Source organism: Malus domestica, chromosome 06 (genome assembly GCF_042453785.1).
Source record: "Malus domestica chromosome 06, GDT2T_hap1".
Taxonomy (NCBI): domain Eukaryota; kingdom Viridiplantae; phylum Streptophyta; class Magnoliopsida; order Rosales; family Rosaceae; genus Malus; species Malus domestica.
The window spans coordinates 24,557,817-24,576,799 of NC_091666.1; the positions used below are offsets into that span (position 1 = coordinate 24,557,817).

General features: G+C 37.7%; 1 protein-coding gene across 1 annotated transcript; it reads right to left on the reverse strand.

Annotated features, from left to right (window-relative positions):
- Positions 1–6,389: 6,389 nt before the first annotated feature.
- On the reverse strand, positions 6,390–8,695 carry LOC103437428 (cytochrome P450 78A9-like). The gene is made up of 2 exons (XM_008375898.4): positions 7,605–8,695; positions 6,390–7,271 (listed from the first exon to the last, which is right to left on the reverse strand). Exons 1-2 carry the CDS (start codon positions 8,595–8,597, stop codon positions 6,645–6,647), a joined length of 1,620 nt encoding a protein of 539 aa, XP_008374120.3. The 5' UTR covers positions 8,598–8,695; the 3' UTR covers positions 6,390–6,644.
- Positions 8,696–18,983: the final 10,288 nt, after the last annotated feature.

Below are 18,983 nucleotides of genomic sequence, written 5' to 3' on the forward strand. Positions count from 1 at the left end.
ACGCGGTACAGCCCCAGAAGACGAAGGCAATAAATGCCTTTGGAACAAACCCACAAACTTCTGATGATCAAGTAAAATCTGACCATCAGATTCCTGTAGCTGGTCGAGCTTCCTCTTCATGTTTGTAGCATAGTCATGTGCGAGCTTGTGCAACTGTTTATTCTCATGCTTGAGCCCTCTGATCTCCTGTTTGAGACTTATCACTTCAGCAGCCAATGATTCAACTTGGCGGGTTCAAGCAAATAGGCATTGGGCCATATTAGACACAAAACCTGCACACTGAACACTGAGAGCCAGAGAATCCTTAACAGCCAACTCATCAGACCGTTTGGAAAGTAGTTTGTTATCTTTGGGAGTGAGAAGGTTCCTGGCCACCACCACAGCGGTCATATTATTCTTCATCACAGAGTCCCCAACGGTAAGAGCACCAGTAGAGGATCAGAAGGATGGGCGCCATATGTTGTCTTGAGAAGGCATGGCTGCCTCTTCACCAAAGTTCAAGTCAAAACGACGGTCGGATGGGCCAGACATTCTTAGAAATGATGAAGGAGAAATGAGGTGCAATAAATCTCTAAAGTAAGGGGAAAATTCCTACAAGCAATAACTCTCTGAATGTACTCCTTGCACACAATTGGTGCCCTTATAAAAGAAAGGGCAAATGGCCGTTGATTCAAAAATCGAAGTGGCACCACTATTCGGATTTCGAAAAGGCACCACTTTCCACACGCAACATCAGCTCCTCGGGTACCACAGATAACTTTGCCAAAGATCTCTGACAAAGTTTAGACACATAAATTTTGAAGATCCAGCTACCTTACTATTACCCACAAAGGTAAAGGAACAGCACCACTGCTTGATAACTAAAAAGTCCCAATGTGTGTCAACCTCCGTGCTCCGTGGCAAGGCAGACTGGCAAAAATGCCCAATCTTTACTCACATTCGAGAAAACACTCTCAACAAGATTTCTTGCTCAAAAATCGAAGAGGAACCACTCTCCGAATCCCAAGAGTCAGACTCCCAATAGGATTGCTTTCTCAAAAATCCAAGAGGCACCGTTCTCTGAATCTCGAAAGCCAGATCCCCGATAGGATTGCTTGTTCGAAAACCGAATACGCACCACTCTCCGAACTTCGAAAGCCAGATTTCCTTGGATAAAGCTTGTTTGCAATCTTCACACACAACATCAGCTTTCCAGATACCACAGACCACTTTTTCAAAGCGCTCTGACAAAGTTAAAACATGTGAAGCTTGCAGCTCCCACTACATTGCTATGACCAAGAAGGGTAAAGGAATAGCATTATTACTTGCTCAAAAATCGAAGAGGCACCGCCCTCTAAATCTCGAGAGCCAGACTCCCAACATGATTACTTTCTCAAAAATCGAAGAGGCACCGCTCTCCGAATCTCAAGAGCCAGACTCCCAACATGATTGCTTTCTCAAAAATCGAAGAGGCACCGTTCTCATAATCTCGAGAGCCAGATCCCCGACAGGATTGCTTGTTCGAAAACCGAAGAGGCATCGCTCTCTGAACTTGGAGAGCCAGATTTCCTTAGATAAAGCGTGTCTGTAATCTTCATACGCAACATCAGCTTTCCAGATACCACATACTACTTTTTCAAAGTGCTCTGACAAAGTTAAAACACGTGAAGCTTGTAGCTCCCACTACATTGCTACGACCAAGAAGGGTAAAGGAATATCATTACTACTTGTTGTTAAAGAGACTTCTATATATGTCAACCTCCATCCTCCACGGACAAGCAGACTTGCAAAAATGCCCAACCTTTCCTCATATCTGAGAGGGCACACCCAACGAAGCCTCTTGAAATACTCAGCTTTCTTCCCCCCAATAATACCTATGCAAACCAGCCACACCAGAGCAAGAGTATCTCATATCATCAGGGTTAAAAGCATATCATGCTTTTTCCCTGTCTTTTCCTTTGGCCTTGTTCTTACCTGCAAGACAAGGAGAAAGAGAGCAATCAGTCAGCACTTGGAATCAAGTTTCCAGTCAGGAACTGACTGCCTGGAACCCCTTGCATGATTACTTACTTGGCATTGCTCTCAAGTACTCATCTTCAACATCTTATGCTTCCAAAAAATATACCACATCTGCCTGAGGAACAAATAAGGCAAGTGAGAAGGATACAATGAAGCATGTGGAGACAAGCGCAATAGAACACGTGCCGATTCATCTATTACTTCGTCAACAGCAAAAGTATCTCATATCATCAAGGTCAAACGCACTCTTGATTTGATGGACTTGTTTTGACCCTCAAATTCTTGAGTCGGCCTTATACTCTGGAGGAAACTAGAAAACCCTCCAGCCCAGTTCAAGAATAAGCATGTGGAAAGTTACTTTAAAAGCAAAAGTATCTCATATCATCTCTTCTTCATTTGCTTCTCCTTATCCTTGTTGCTGTTTACGACACAAGGAAAAAGAGAACAATCAACCGGAAGCAAAAGTCGAACCTCTGATCCAGGTTGCATGCTTGGAAATCTGATTGCTTACCTTGTCTGTTACCTTTTTCGGCAAATCTCCTAGCTCGGCGACTTGGGGGACTCTTACTATAGGGTTTTGTATCGTACTTGACCAAGCCCGAAACTACAAGTAAGCTTCAAGTGAAATTAATACATTACCTTGTGCATCTTCATCGATTAAAGATACCACCCCTGGATGGAGGAAAAGTACTTCCAGAGAAGATACCACATCTACATATGAGACAGATAAGGCAAGTGAAAATGATACCACACTTCGGTACTTAGAAGTTTCGTGATTACTCAATGGCTTGGATCTTGCAAGTCCCCAACCGAGGAGCTTCCCTCACTCGAGAACTTAGGGAAGCACTGTTTGTACCATACTTGACCAATCCCGAAACTATTGAGCACCAGTCAACATTATACTGTCAAGGACCCAGAAGAGTTTCCCTCCAACCAGGAAGCCAATCACAGTGCGACACATGTCGACATCAGAAGCCAATCATAGTGCGACACATGTCAACATCAGAAGCCAATCACAACACGACACGTGTCAATGTTAGAATGAAACTAGAAACTCTCTTCTATAAATAGAGATCATTCTCTCACAATATTTCCTAATGTCATTTGTACTAAATCATTCACTAGTACTCACTAAAGGAGAGCTTGAACCTATGTACTTGTGTAAACCCTTCACAATTAATGAGAACTCCTCTACTTCGTGGACGTAGCCAATTTGGGTGAACCACGTACATCTTGTGTTTGCTTCCCTGTCCCTATCCATTTACATACTTATCCACACTAGTGATCGGAGCAATCTAGCGAAGGTCACAAACTTAACACTTTCTGTTGTACCAAAGTCCTCACTGATTTTGTGCATCAACAGACAGATTAAAAGCTCTTTCTTGATTCTATGGGTGGTGGTGCATGACCGTTCTTAGTTGGTGGAGTGATTTGTCCAGTTAATTCCATTAATGAATGAGACCTCAACCTGCTAACTAGGTATGCATAGGTCATCCTCCGCGACCAGCTTCTTAAAGGTATTATGACCGCTTAGGCCAAGAAAGTTTGGGGCAATAACATGCCTGTGATGCCCATCATTGTCAATGAATCAATACGTTAAGTTACCTCTCTTTTGTCTGTCCTTTTTTCTTAAAACCCTAATTCTAATTATAAATGTCGTATCCCCCTCCTCCCTCTTTCTCCATAGCTGCTGATGAGTCCTCCTCATCTGTTTGGCTCCTATCTATCCAGCCCACCATTGCTCACTTCCTCGAGCTAGTCTCAACTATTTTCTTTGGACTTGTCAGATGAAGCTATTATCCTTCTTTATTTGTATATCATTGTCAATCAATACATTCATAATTAAGTTCTAAAACTTTGCGTGAGGGATTATCCATGTCCCAAAGAGATTGAGGTCAAATTATTGAAGAATACATCACAAAATATTAGTTATGGGAGATTAGAAATGCCCTTTATAATCATTACAGAGGCATATGAATGAGATTCATAAATGATTCCCCAAGCAAGGATTTAAAAACCCTTCTCACATCCTTTTTCTATACTTGTAAAAGACATTTCTAATCAAAAAAAGAAAAAAAAAGAAAAAAAAAAGACATTTCAAATCCCTCTTATATGCTACACTTTGTTATCTATTTCTTAATAGTTTAAACGGAATTTCTTTCACCCGCAAATACCTCTCACTCTCCTGGTCTTTTTCTTCTGCAATTTGACTCTCCAAAGTGTCTTTTACCTTTTATATTTCCTAACTACAATCACTGTCGCCACCTCCACAACCAAAACCGCCTGGACGTGTGGTCAACAAAGCCAATCAGCCTATATACTATTATTAAAATACTTCTTATTTTTGTACATTTCTTTTCACGCTTGCATATTCCCCTCGTCTCCCCCTTATCTGTGAATTGGGAAAGTCATGAGAAAATTAATAGACAAAATTGAGATGTGTGCAAAAACCACTTGCGAATGTTTTTTGAATTTCATTACAACAGCCAGTACCATATACGCCTTCCTTTATTTACTATTTAAAACTACTTAAAGCAAAAAAAAAAAAAAAAATCACTTAGTATTACTGCTTAATGGTATTTTTTTTCACTTATAAATGAAATATCTTAGTTACAATTCTCGTCAAAGGCGAATTTGAACCACATTATTGATAGATCATTGTGAGGCATAGCCCACCCTTCTCCCATTTTAGTGTAGATCATATCGTTTGTTAAAAAAAAACCAAGAATTGAGTTGTACCCAAAAAGGATCAACAAAACTACTAAGTATTCTATTTGAAAGAAAATAAAAGAATTGTTACTGACATTCAAAAATTCTCATTATGTAGTCCTCATAAGTATAATTTTCTTTTCAAATATGAAAAATTTAGAGCGCGACTGAAATAAAATCACCATAAAAATCTTAGGAAATTGGACATAGATTTGATTCTTACACAAACCCGACCATCATTGTGATGCCGACGGTGTTATAAGACCTGGAATTATAAGGATAATTTTGACCATGATTGTGATGTTGATACATTTAGTTCAATAACACGATCTCATATATTAACTCTATACATATGTTAATCACTCTGCACATGAATTATTGACCGACATGTGCTTTCATCCTGATTCATTTGCATGTATTCGATATGCCATTAGCACATATGTGGGTAGGGTCTCATCTCATCACAGACAAAGGGCATATTCATTTGTTATAAGATCCAAAAAATGATCTCATACAAATCTTACTATAAAAATCTTGTCGTCACAAACTTGTTTAGAAAACCGACATGGTCATCATCGCAAAAATCAACATCGCTGGGCCGTACAGGTACAGCCAAACGACAAACATCAAACTGATGAACTCAGAAGTTGATTGCCAACCTTACGTGCAAAAGATTGATTTGGACATGACTAAACACCTCTTAATTACTAAGACATGCAGACGAAATAAATACCCATGTACACCATTTTAGTAGTATTTCTCACAAGACCGGTTCAGAGATTTTTGAAGTTCAGAGCAATGCCAAAAAATGTGTCATCACTTCATACAAAAAATTATTTGTTTTTACATTTAAGACATCGATAAAATTATATTTAGAAAAACACTTCAAACTCAATAATTTAGAAACATGGAAAAACTAATTTATTTTGTATCAAGAGAAGGAAACAAAAAAACTTCAGGCTTACAAGTAGATAGATTATGAGTTTTATCTTTCATTTGAACTTTTAAAGTGTTTTTATATAAATCATGAGGTGTTTTTTCTTATTTACTAACCTTGTCAATTTAAGGCTAAAAAAAATAATGATATTTTCGAGTCTTTAAGGATATGTATAAGTAATGAATGAGCACCAAATTAAACCTTCTGATGACACGTTATATGATTTTGCAAATTTGGTCTAAAAATTTAGTTTACGCATTACCCTTTGTTGAAGATTAGACTTGAATTGGAAGAATGTTTAAAAATAGCAATCTACATAGTTACTAGCTAGTAATTACAAATAAATTAACAACCAAACAAAAATTTGTAAAAATTGAAAAAAATAAGTATGCACATAGCATTTCGAACTTAGGACCTAATTTTAAATAAAAAAATCATTGTTTCTAATTAAAGTTCTAAGCATTTAGCCAAATTTTATAAATTTATACTGTTATGAATTTTTTTTTGTAAAAATTAGAATTTAAATAAGCACACATGGTGTTTTGAACTCAAGACCTCCTCATTAATTTCAAACAACAAAATCACCGGTTTTAGTTAAATTTCTTTGTCATTAAACCAAATTTTATAAATTTATACTCTTAAATTTCTTATCGAGGCAAAAACCTATTGTTTTTTTTTATAACAAAAGACAATTTGATTGGTATTACAGAAATAAACATGTTACAATTAATAAGTCTTAGTCCAGTACTATAACTTATGCTTTATTGTAAGGATCACATAGCCTGACACATACTAATATTGTACGATCGAAATTAATAAATACAACCTGATGCATTAAACGAGACTTCACTTGAAGGTGTACTTCTTACAAAGAACTTCTAAACATATATATCCTACCAAATTCTCGTTTTGGCGGTTGGCTATGGACAAAAAGATGAACACTCGGAGTCTCGGACATAGGGTTTTGCCGGCAGGATGTAACCGGCATGCTTTAATTTGTTTAGTTGCGCCTGCAACGCACTTGGACAGTGAGAGGGTTAGCCATTTGGCATGAAAGCCTCATCACTTCGGACAGGTCCACCGGGGCATTAGGATCCGACTTAAACCACTCAAACTCATATAACAACAACCCGACCCAGTAGTTTACTGTAGTCAACCCCAATGCTTTCCCGGGGCAGCTCCTCCTACCCGACCCGAACGGCGCCAACCTCAAGTCAGACCCGAATACAGAGAACTGAAAGTCAGCTTCCTTGTTATTGGACACAAATCTCTCTGGCTTAAACTCGAATGGATCCAGCCACACTTCTGGGTCCCTGGTTATGGCCCACATGTTCACCATTGCTGTGGTCCCCGCTGGCACGTGATAGCCATCCACTATGGTATCTGTGATGGACAAGCGGGCCCAAGATAGAAGTGGACCCGGGGGATGCATTCTCAGCCCTTCTTTGACCACCGCTTGCAGGTAAGGCAGGGTTTGAATGTCGGATTCTACCAACGACCGTGATTTTCCCACGACGCGATCGAGCTCCTCGTGAACCTTCGATTGGATATCATGATGCATCACCATTCTTGCAAGGATCCACTCTATCAAAACGGCAATAGTATCTGTTCCTCTGAATATCATCTCCTATTTTATGAAATCAAAACATGCAACGTTAATAAATTTAAAAAGACCTACTAAATAGTTTATATTGAAAGTTGAAGGAAAAAGAAAATGCAAAACAAATTTACAACATAATTTAAAACTTTTTACTCCTCTGTTTGTTTGAGAAATATTACACTATTATACGTAAAAGCTATATTTTATACTAATTTACGTTAAAAAATTGAAAAGTTTGAACTCAATATTGAAAAAGAATATCATAATCACCTAGATAATCCACTACTTCTATCAAACATAAAATTAGACAAAATAAATATGGAAAATTAAGTTTTAAGTGATTGAGAATTTTTCGCTTACCCAAAGAACTGAAATCATATCATTGTCACACAACTTATCAGCTCCATCAAAAGATAGAAGAACGTCGAGAAAATCATTGTTCCTAGGACCGCTTTGGGCTCTATGCTCTTGAATAATTCGGCTGACGAGCCCGTTCACTTGAGGAACGAGTTTGTTGCATCTAAGCCGGATGCTCTGGAGATCCAGACCGGCAAGCCAAGGAAGGTGATCGGACCAGTTCAACTTTCCCAACATATCATAACCTTCATCGACAAGTCGACTCAACTCCTCGGTCTCTTCATTCGACGAACTCAGCTCGTATTTACGTCCAAAAACTGAGCACATCATGCTGTTCAACGAAGCCTTCCTAAGTATGTCGCGGACAAGGAAGCTGTTGTTACAACTTGTCCAGATAAGGGACACCATTTGATCAGCAATCCTGGAACGGAGACCCTCGGAAGTGGAGATTTGCTTCGGGCAGAAGAGGTGGGTGGCGGCGATGCAGCGGAGGGTACGCCAGTAACTTCCGTAAGGAGCGAACCCGATTGCTCTGTTGAACATGAGACAGTATGCTGACTCTTTTATTGGACGGTTGGCGAAGACGGAGCTGTTGAGGATTTCCTTAGCTACGTCGGGGTCGCATGTGACGATGGCGCGCGTCTCGCCCATGCTAAAGGCCATGAGCCTCTTTGCTCCGAAAACCTCCGCCGCTTTTGTGAGTTTGTGGTGAGCTAGGTTTGTCATGAGGTTCATGCTTCCTATGATTGGAAATCCACGTGGCCCGGGAATTGGGTTGGAGTTGGTGATTTCATTTTTTTCACGAGAGTTTCTTCTCTTCCATCGAATATTTCCCCACGCTGGACCTCCGGGAGAATAAGCCCAGTAGAAGACTGCCGCGCCTAGCCAAGCTGCGGCCGTGCAGAGGAACGCAACGACTGTGGTTATGGAGGATAAGGCTTGGCATTTGGAGAAGATAGCCAAAACCCATAAGCTATCATCGATTTTTGTTTCCATGGAGAGTGGAAGAGAAAGTGTTAGTTTCCTTTTTTGTGTTGAACTATGAAGTGGGATTTTGGGTTTATATAGAGTTTTGCAGTCACAGGTAAGAACAGGGTTTGTAGTGTGATACTGAAAATATATAAAAGATTTCGGAAAAAAATATATATATAAAAAAGAGAACCGTTAATTTGGAAAATCAAATTACATATAACTGAAAACGGGAAGGAATATGGGAGGGATAATGTTAGGAAGATCAAATTTTTAAGAATAATACTAGAGAGACTAAATTTGTAATCTAAATGACATGGTAGTTGATGATTGAATTATTACTTAAGCGTTGATTATCGTGCTTATGGAACTTTAACGAAAAGCTCCCGGTATTATTCACTTTAACGGAAAAACCACATTTTTACACTAAAAAGTCAATCCTGGTACTATTCACTTTACCCTTTATTTTGTCATTTTCGTTAAAACTCAAAGTTTTCAAGCCCTTTTCATTAGTTTTCCTTATCTCTTATTGGTGGCACATTTTTAATTTACAAATTTAATCTTCATAGCATTAATCAATTTTTAAATCAAATTTGCAAATCAAATAATGCAGTTGTTGATAATTGGATCATTACTTAAGTGTTAATTAACGTACTTATTTTCTATTAATGACACATCATTTAGTTTGCAAATTTGATAAAAAGTTTGATCTTCCTAACATTATTCATATGGAAGTCAAGGAACATTGGAGAGCTTGGCGTAGAAATCATTTGCGTAACCGACAAGGGACATACAACGATCGGGTGACTCGACGCTCATTTCAAGTTTAACCCATGGTTCGTATTGTGATTTTTTGGGCAGAGACTCGGTATGGTTTATATTGGCATGTGTTGGCCGAGCCTAGTATAGTGGTTTGAAACTAAGAAATGCAATAAAGTGATTCGTTGTAGGCTTAATACTGCACACCCTACCCTCCACGGGTAGGTAGTAAACATCAAGGGCGTGTTTACCAAATCGGAATGTAAGTATCGGAAACGGAATTGCATGAGTTCCAAGTCATTTCAGCGTTTACTAAACTGTAGAGAATCAACATTCATGTGGGACCCACCCAAAATCCGGAATAGAATTCCTTAAATTCTCGGAATTGGATTCTCGACTTGGAGGTGGGAATTGAGTTCCTGGAAATAGTTTCATTAGGGATCCAAGTTTTCTACCAATACTGTCCTCATGCTTTTTTGGTAAACCCAAATACCCCTCACAATTTCACCTCCCCAGTTCCATGACCAGTCTATAAACCCATCTCTCTTCTCCCCAATCCCACCAATTCCTAACGGAGGAGCTTCGACTCCGGTGAAATCCCGACCCCATTCTCCTTGCCATGTGAAAGAGAGACAGAAAAAAAAATTAAAGATATTATAATGACATGTGGGCGATGTTTGAAGAAAATACAAATTTAGTTTGTGTAAAATTATATTACAACTCATAATTTTACTTTATAATAGAAGACCAAACTAATTTTTACTCTCCATTAATTGACAAAAAAAATATTATTATTTGATAGTTTAGATATATAACTGTAATTGGAAAAAGATTGATTATCGCATGATGGATTTTATTTTTGTAACTATGACCAGTAACTAGGGATAGGTAAATACCCATTGGTTATGGGTAACCGCGGTTACCCGCCCATTTAAATTAAACGGTTACGGTTATGGGTAACCGTTTAGATAAATAAACGGTTATGGGTATAACCGTTTACCCGCGAAATTTAAATGGGCGGTTATGAGTATTAACCGGGGTTATAAACGGGTAACCGTTTACCCAAATATTTTATATATGTAAAACTAACACAAACCATGTTCTCGATCGAATAATACTTAGCACCCAATAAATTAGCAAGGAATTCATCGGTCCTTCTCTCAATAACACTGCTACAGGAATGATGATTCTCATCATCAAGGAATGCACCAAATTAATTTAAATTCATTGTGGGTAACCTTGAAATTGACATAAATGCTTCGACAAAAATGTCTTCTAAACAATTTTTGTAACCCAATAATACTTAGCAAATATTATATTTACCTTCATTGGTAACAGTTAAAAATATCGTCCGTAAATTATTATTTCAATTATTGGAATGGCATAAGGACTTAAAAAATTAAAATACGGAAATATATGATGAATGTATCCATAACGGTGTTTAATTGTAAAAAAAAAAATTATGACAATTTTTTTTTTAATTTTCAAGTTGTTAAAAAACATGTAAACGGGTGAAAAATGAGTAATGGTAAAAAAGAAAAGAAAATGATAAACGGGTTAACAAGGGTAAATGGGTAAATATGTATTAAACGGTTACGGTTAAATGGGTATGCGGTTATGGGTATGGTTAACCGTTTATAAACGGTTATGGGTATGTGTATAACCGTTTAGGCAATTACCCAACAGGTAAACGGTTATGTGGGTATGAGTATAAACGGTTATGGGTAAATAACCGCGGTTACCCATCTGCCTAATCATTGCCCATCCCTACTAGTAACCCATGCATGTTCGTCCATGCCCTTTTTGAGTAATGACGAGAAAGAAATAATTTATCGAATCCCTATTCGTAAGTGAATGTAACTACTTTATCATTGCAGTTAAAATTAGTTAACAGGTTTGTTAGGTTAGTTAAATTGTACTCACATTCAAGAAAAAGCATCATTTTAATCGGAAAAGGATCCGAAAAGGATCTTTTTCTTAGAGATCCCGTGATCTCACCCGTTCATTGTACATTATATGGTCAGAAATCATTTTAAAATTTAAAATTTAAAGTTAAATATAAATAGTACCTAATAAAAACTGACCGCACTATATACGATGAACGGATGAGATCACTGGATCCCTAGGATCCCTAGGAAAAGGAACCGGCTAGGATCCCTTTCTATTTTAATCTGTAAACCGGCACAACTACCTTAACAGTTTTTTTTCTTTTGCTTTTTTTTGAACGGGGATTCTCTCTGGATCCTCTTTGTGAGAATCCCGAAGATCCATAAATCATGTCCATTTATTGTACATTGTGCGATCAGTTTTCGTTAGGTACTATTTATATTCAATTTTAAATAAACAAGTTTAAAATTTCTAATCACACGATGTACGATGAATGGACACGATTTATGAATGAGGATCCTCACAAAGTGGATCTAGAGAGAATCTCCGTTCGTTTTTTTTTTTGTCAAAACAATTACCTTAACGGTTGAGTTATATATAATTGTTGGTTTGTTTTGTTAGTTTAAACTGTAATGGAGGAAAATGAGTAATATTACATTTATCATTTTTGTATTACCTCCTTAACTGTTATAGGGCCCAACAACACAACTACCCGAAGCTTTGTTAATTTAATTTTATCCATAACCGAAAGTAAGTACTTCACCACTGCATTCATAAATTTGGTTCGTGTTGTTAGTTAATTTTTGGGTAAATGACAAAAAACTACCTCAACTATTGATGTCACGACACTTTCAAATCTCATCTTTTAAAATTGACAATGTCATACCTCATCTTACGAATTTGTGCCAATGTTATATCTTCCGTTACTTGGCCATGAATATTTCAGTTAAATGCTGACGTGGCTTGATTCGGGGCCTACTTTCTATTAAAAAATTATTAAAAACAAAACAAAAAATTATTTAATATTTTTAAATATTAAAATAATAAAGAAAAGTAAATAAAAAATAAAAAAAAACTTCAGGTCAGTTCGTCCCTCCCCCCTCTCTTCCCCATCTTCCAGCAACCAGAAAGAAGGAGGAAGCAAAAAAAAAAACAAAAAACCCCAACCCAACCCAGTTCGTCCCCCCTAAAAAGGGATGTACTATCCACACACACATTTTTACTTCTCACACACCCTTCGTTAATTTCTGTCCGTTGATCTTTTTCAGTTCATCAAATCCGACGGTCGAAAATTAGAAGGGTGTGTGAGAAGTAAAAAAAGGTGTGTGGATATCACACCCTCCTAAAAAAACCCAGAAAAAAGAAGAAGAAGAAGAAGAGAAAAAAAAAACCCTAACTTAACCCAGTTTGCCCCCTACCTCCACCACACACCCAACCCCCTGCAACCCAGAAAGAAGGAGGAGGAAGAGGAAGAAGAAAAAGAAGAAGAAGAAGAAGAAGAAGAAGAAGAAGAAAAAACCCCAACCCAACCTAGTTCGCCCCCACCCAAACCCAGTAAGAAGAAGAATGAGGAAGCAGAAGAAGAAGAAAAAATAAAAAAGGAAACCCAGTTAGTCCGCCCCCCCTGGTACCCATCATCTTCCCTCCACACCCATTCCCCCTATTTTCTCTGCGCCCAGGTTCTCAACCTTCGGAATCGGCCAGGCGAAGGTTTCTCGATTCCACCTCAACGGGTTCTGGGTTTTTTTCTTTTTTTTGGTTTGCAGGTAGTGCGTGCGAGGTTGGGTGCAGAGGATGGGTGCGAAGGTGGGGAGGTTGGGTGCGGAGAGTGGGTGCGAGGAGCAGAGGGGGTGGGGGGTGGGAACGGGGAAGGCAAATTGGTTTTTTTTTTTTTTTTTCTTTTCTTTTTTCTAGGTTGCAGTTGCAGGAAGGGAGAAGTAGATGAAGATGGGGAGAAGAGAGAGGGTGAAGGGGACGAACTGAGTGTCGGTTTTTTTTTTTATAACTTTTCTTTATTATTTTAATATTTAAAAAATATTAAATGATTTTTTTTTAGTTTTTAATAATTTTTTCATAGAAAATGGGCCCCGGATCAAGCCACGTTAGCATTTAACTGAGAAATTCACGCCAAGCTACGGAAGGTATAACATTGGCACAAATTCATAAGATGAGGTTTGACATTGTCAATTTTAAAAGATGAGGTATGAAATTGTCGTGACACCAATAGTTGAGGTAGTTTTTTATAATTTACCCTTAATTTTTATTTGAGGAACCATATACATGATGGTTGCATGATGACTTTGTACTGTTAGTTTAAATTATATTCGTAAATGAGCACAATTTTTTACCACCTGTAAAAGTAATGATAAAAACACTTAAAAAATAGGATAAAGTACAAAAAATCTACCTCAACTATTGGTGTCATGACACTTTCATACATCATCTTTTAAAATTAACAATGTCATACATCATCTTATGAATTTGTGCCAATGTCAGACCTTCGTCAGTTTTTCTGTTAAATGCTGACGTGGCTAGAGACGGGACCCATTTTTTTATTAAAAAAATAATTAAATATTTTAAAAAATAATTAAATATAGAAAATATAAAAACAAAAAAACAAAAAAAAAAACAAATAACAAATAACCAAAAAAAAAACCCATCAACCCATGTCCCCTCCCCAAAAACCCAAATCCCCTTATCTGAGTTCTCTCCCACCCAACCCTCTCTCTCTTTCGCCTCTCTCTTCTCTCTCCCTGCAACCTGCATCCCTAAAATCCCAAAACCCAGAAATCCTTCCTACCTATCCCCCAACCTTCCTCTCTGATCCCACCGACGACAACCTTACCTCTGTCGTTGACTCCAACGATGACAACCACGACCCCCAATCACCCCCAAACCCTAACTCTAGCCACAACCTCCACAACAACATTCCCTTCTCCTCCTCGCCCCCGGAGTCTGCCCCTCCAGCGATTTGCGAGAGAAAAACAAAACAATAACAACAACAACAACAATCCCAATAGAAAAACTCTCTGTTTTTCCCATAAAATTCTAAGATTTTCCGAGAAAATCAAAGGAGGCACGAGAAACAGAGAGAGAGAGAGTTGTGATCTGAGAGTGGCTCTCTTTGGTTTGAGTTTCCGATAAATGGTGTATATAGGCGGGTCGGATAAGGAGAGAGAGTGGAGGTGAAGTTCATGGCGATGGGTTCTGAGAAGGCGAAGCCTCTACATAATTTCAACTTGACGTGGTCTTTGAAGTGGGGGAACCAGAAGCACCTGTGGTGCCAGCAGGAGAGCTCCGAAGCCAGCGGGAGTGGCGGGGAAGGGTTTGGGGTTAATCGACGATCGTCGGCTTAAAGGATTAAGAGCTCGCCGGCGGTGATGACTCGGGTGGGAATGTTTTCTGGGTTTTGGGATTTTAGGGATGCAGTTTGCAGGGAGAGAGAAGAGAGAGAGAAGAGAGAGAGAGAAAGGAGAGAGAGGGTTAGGTGGGAGAGAACTCAGAGAAAGGGATCTGGGTTTTTGGGGAGGGGGACACGAGTTGAGGGGTTTTTTTTGGTTTTTTTTTTTGTTTTTTTTTTTTTGGTTTTTTAATATTCAATTATTTAATTGTTTTTTAATAAAAAAGGGTCCCGTTTTTTGCCACGTCAGCATTTAACAGAAAAAGTAATAGAAAATTTGACGGAGGTCTGACATTGGCACAAATTTGTAAAATGAGGTATGACGTTGTCAATTTTAAAAGATGAGGTATGAAAGTGTTGTGACACCATTAGTTGAGGTAGTTTTTTGTACTTTATCCTAAAAAATACTTGTAAAAGAACAATATAATTGTAGTATATTTGTAGGAGACAAACCTCCTTGGTCGTTCCCTACAATGATTGAATAAAAAATTTGTACTTAAAACTAATCCTTAATTCTTATTTAAAAACTTATTTGAGAGAAGTATTTGAAATTGTGAATTTAATTAAAGAAAAAACCGAGTTCTTCGCAGAAGCTAATCTACGAAAAACCTTCATCTTCGATTGTACATATTCTGAACAAATATGGTCTACCTTGCCCACATTAAGTTGAGTCTTTGTTGGATTGATTTAGGGTGACATATAGTTGTTTGCATCAGTCCTTGATCCTGTATCACTCTGATGTTGGTTGTCTCTCTGGTTTGTAGCTATCTTAGTCCTCTGTGTGGGCTTTCCTGGTGTACTTTGGCTTTGCCCTAATGTAATTCCAGTTTACCAAAACAAAAAAAAAAGAACCGAAAACAAATAATTGATATTGATTTAGAATTAAAACTGGCAGGAAGAATAAAATAAAAATAGTTTTGGAAAATTAAAGGTAAAAAAACACTAGGGTTTAATCATCCTATATAGTTTTACCAATTCCTTATGAATTACACATGCAACTTTGAAGCTTAGATTTTCCTTATAGATGTTCTCCTCGTAATATTCAACTAAGAACATATATCTAATATGCAATTCATTTAATTATTCATCGATGCTTTGGAATATTCACTACTCTGAATATTTTAACCATTAAATCTTACTTTTTATTTTAAAAAATAAAGATCTAACAATAAAAATACGCCCGCAATATGTCCTTACTTTGCACTAGTCTAGAGATTTTTGAGGCCCGGGGCGACGCCAAAAAATGTGCCCTCACTTTATATAAGAAAATTATTTGTTTTCACACATAAGACATCGATAAAATTATACTTAGAAAAACACTTCAAACTTAATAATTTATGAACACGGAAAAACTAATTTATTTTGTATGGTGAGAAGGAAACAAAAAAACTCCAGGTTTACAAGTAGATAGATATGAGTTTTGTTTTCTATTCCTCCCCTAACCCCCTGCAACCTGCACCCAACCCTCTCTGCAACCTGCACCCAACCTCCACCCTTCCATCTTCTATGCCTTCATTTCGCTCGCCGACGACCCTCACAACCCCTGACCCCATCCCTCCCCATCAACCCTTAACCTCAACCCCGACCCATTCAATTTGAAAAATAAAAAAAAAAGTTTCTTGGCACCCTACCTCAACCCTCGACCCTCTTCATCCCTTCTCTCCCGCCCTTCTCTCCTTCGCACACCCTTGCTGCTAATCTGACTCGGGCTAACTCGTCCAGCTCGAGAAAGTGGAAGGTTGCATTGCTGCAACCGCTGAACTCTGCCAGGAAGAAGGTCGAAAAATTGATGCTTCGTTCAACCTCAAATCTCTACCAAAACTCATGAAATTTTTATCTCAACATGAAGATCACAGAAGAAGGAATAGAAATATACCATTTTTAGGCAAAATCGTGGTTGGATAATGGCCTAAGAACGGCTTGAGCTTGTCAACCCAAAACTGGGTTTGTGGTTTCATGCAAAATTGAGGCAGATTCGAGCCTCCCATGCTCTAATCTAAACCTCAGGATGAAGGGAAAGTGATTCGTGGTCCTAGTCATGTCCAATTTGACAAGGAATTGCCGGGTTTTCATCGGGAAACCTCGAGGTGGTGGTGATGCCCATCTGTGTTATTGTACACAGAAGATGAGAGGTTAGAAAAAACTGGGGAGTTGAGTGTTGAGGGAGCAAAGAAGAGAGTGACACAGTTGTGGTGGTGGTGGTCTAGTGGGTGGTCGTTCTGGGCTCGACTTCTCTATGAACACATAGAAGAAGAAGAAGATGTGAGCAATGGGAGATGAGGAGCCAAAGAAACAGACAAACATATTGAAATTTATTTATTTTTGTAATTTTTTAATTTTTTTTATTGTTTAATTGTTTTTTTAAAATATCCACGTGGGACCTTTATTGACATGTGGCGCCCAATCATTGTCCACGTGAGCGCCACGTCATCAGTTAACGGAAAACTTAACAATTCTACTAACGGATGTATGAGACTGTCCCAAAATTTACACTTTAGGTATGACTCTGGGACGAAAAAAACTTGATGTACTAAATGTTGAAAACCACGAAACTTCAGGATAGTAAACAAAGATTAACCCAAAAATAATTATGTTTTTTAGTCTTTAATTGATATGTATAAGTAATAAATGGGTACTAAATTAAACTTTTTGATGACATGTCATATGATTTGCAAATGTGATCTAAAAATTTGGTCAACGCATGACTCTTTGTTGAAGATTAAACTTGAATTGAAACAAATGTTTAAAAATAACAACTCATATAGCCACTAGCTACTAATTAACACAAAAATTTTTGATGTTTTTGAGTCTTTAATTGATATGTATAAGTAATAAATGGGTACTAAATTAAACTTTTTGATGACATGTCTTATGATTTGCAAATGTGATCTAAAAATTTGGTCAACGCATGACTCTTTGTTGAAGATTAGACTTGAATTGAAACAAATGTTTAAAAATAACAACTCATATAGCCACTAGCTACTAATTAAAAATAAATTAATAACCAAACAAAAATTTGTAAAAATTGAAAAATAAATAAGCACACATAGTGTTTTGAACCTAAGACCTCCTCATTAAATTCAAACAACAAAACCACTGGTTCTAATTCAATTTCTTTGTCATTAAATCAAATTTTATAAATTTATACTCTTATGAAAACATATTTAAATATACTACTCTAATAATTTTGGTGCCTTCAATTATTTTGGACCCCGGACGGTCGTCCTGCCAGCATTGGGTCTGGGCCGGCCCTCTGCAGTGTCCTAGAAAGTCCCTTAAAACTATGCTATATCCCACCCACTCATAAACCTAGCTATCACACAAGCCATTCCTAACACTCAACCTTACGTTTGGTCTTCAATCCTCCATGTACTATCTGGCTGTGGAAGAAGAAGCCTCAATGGCCAAACTTAATCTCCTCGGCCTCGCTATCCTCTCCCGCCCCACCACCACATTCACGACGGTCTCCTCGCCGCATCCAAAGCTTACACTAATATTAAATTACTTCTTGAATTTCATTTACGAGTATCAATACTATACACCTTTGTCTACCATTTAACTGTACGTAACTAAAGCCAAGTATTCAATTACCCTGGAACAATCAGTAACAGTGACATAGCTGCCTGATTCTTACACGTTTCCGACCTGACTTTGATGGAGATGCTACCTTGCCTATTGTTCCCTGTTTTGTCGTACTCCTATAATTTCCCCGACCGCCCCGTATTTTATACAAGGCATGCACCAGCAGCATGCGGGTAGCTCCCATGCAATGCATAATGCAGTGGTGAGACCCTTTGGCCCAGTGGCTGCGTATTATTCTGGCTGCTTTGCTTACTGCATCTACTTGTGACTAGACCTGGCATTCGTGTCATGTTTCTTGTGTTCGTGTCGTTTTCGTGTTATACCCGATATCTTAACATCGACTCATATTTTAATTAACCGTAAATATCGGGATGTGATATCAAAGATCCGAACCGTTCATCTTCCTACATCCCCAGAAGATCATGTTAAAAAAAAAAAAAAATTTAAAAATGAAATTCAATATAAAGAATAAAGCCTAAACGACAATCGACGGTTAAATACAAATTTAAGGTTTATGGATTATAGTGTCGTATTTTGAAGTTGACCCCTTCACGAAAGTTGTAAAGCTTGTCACTACGAGTGATTGTATATATATATATATTTTTTGTTTTTTTACATTTCTTACACTTCTACAATATTTATTATTAATTTTATTACTTTTACACTCAAATAAAAAACACTATTCATGACGGTTTGGAGGGTTTTAAAAATCTAAACAATAATGCAAGTGTAACCATTGTCTACTCGTGGAGGAATGATGAATCACAAGTGTTTATATATTCTTT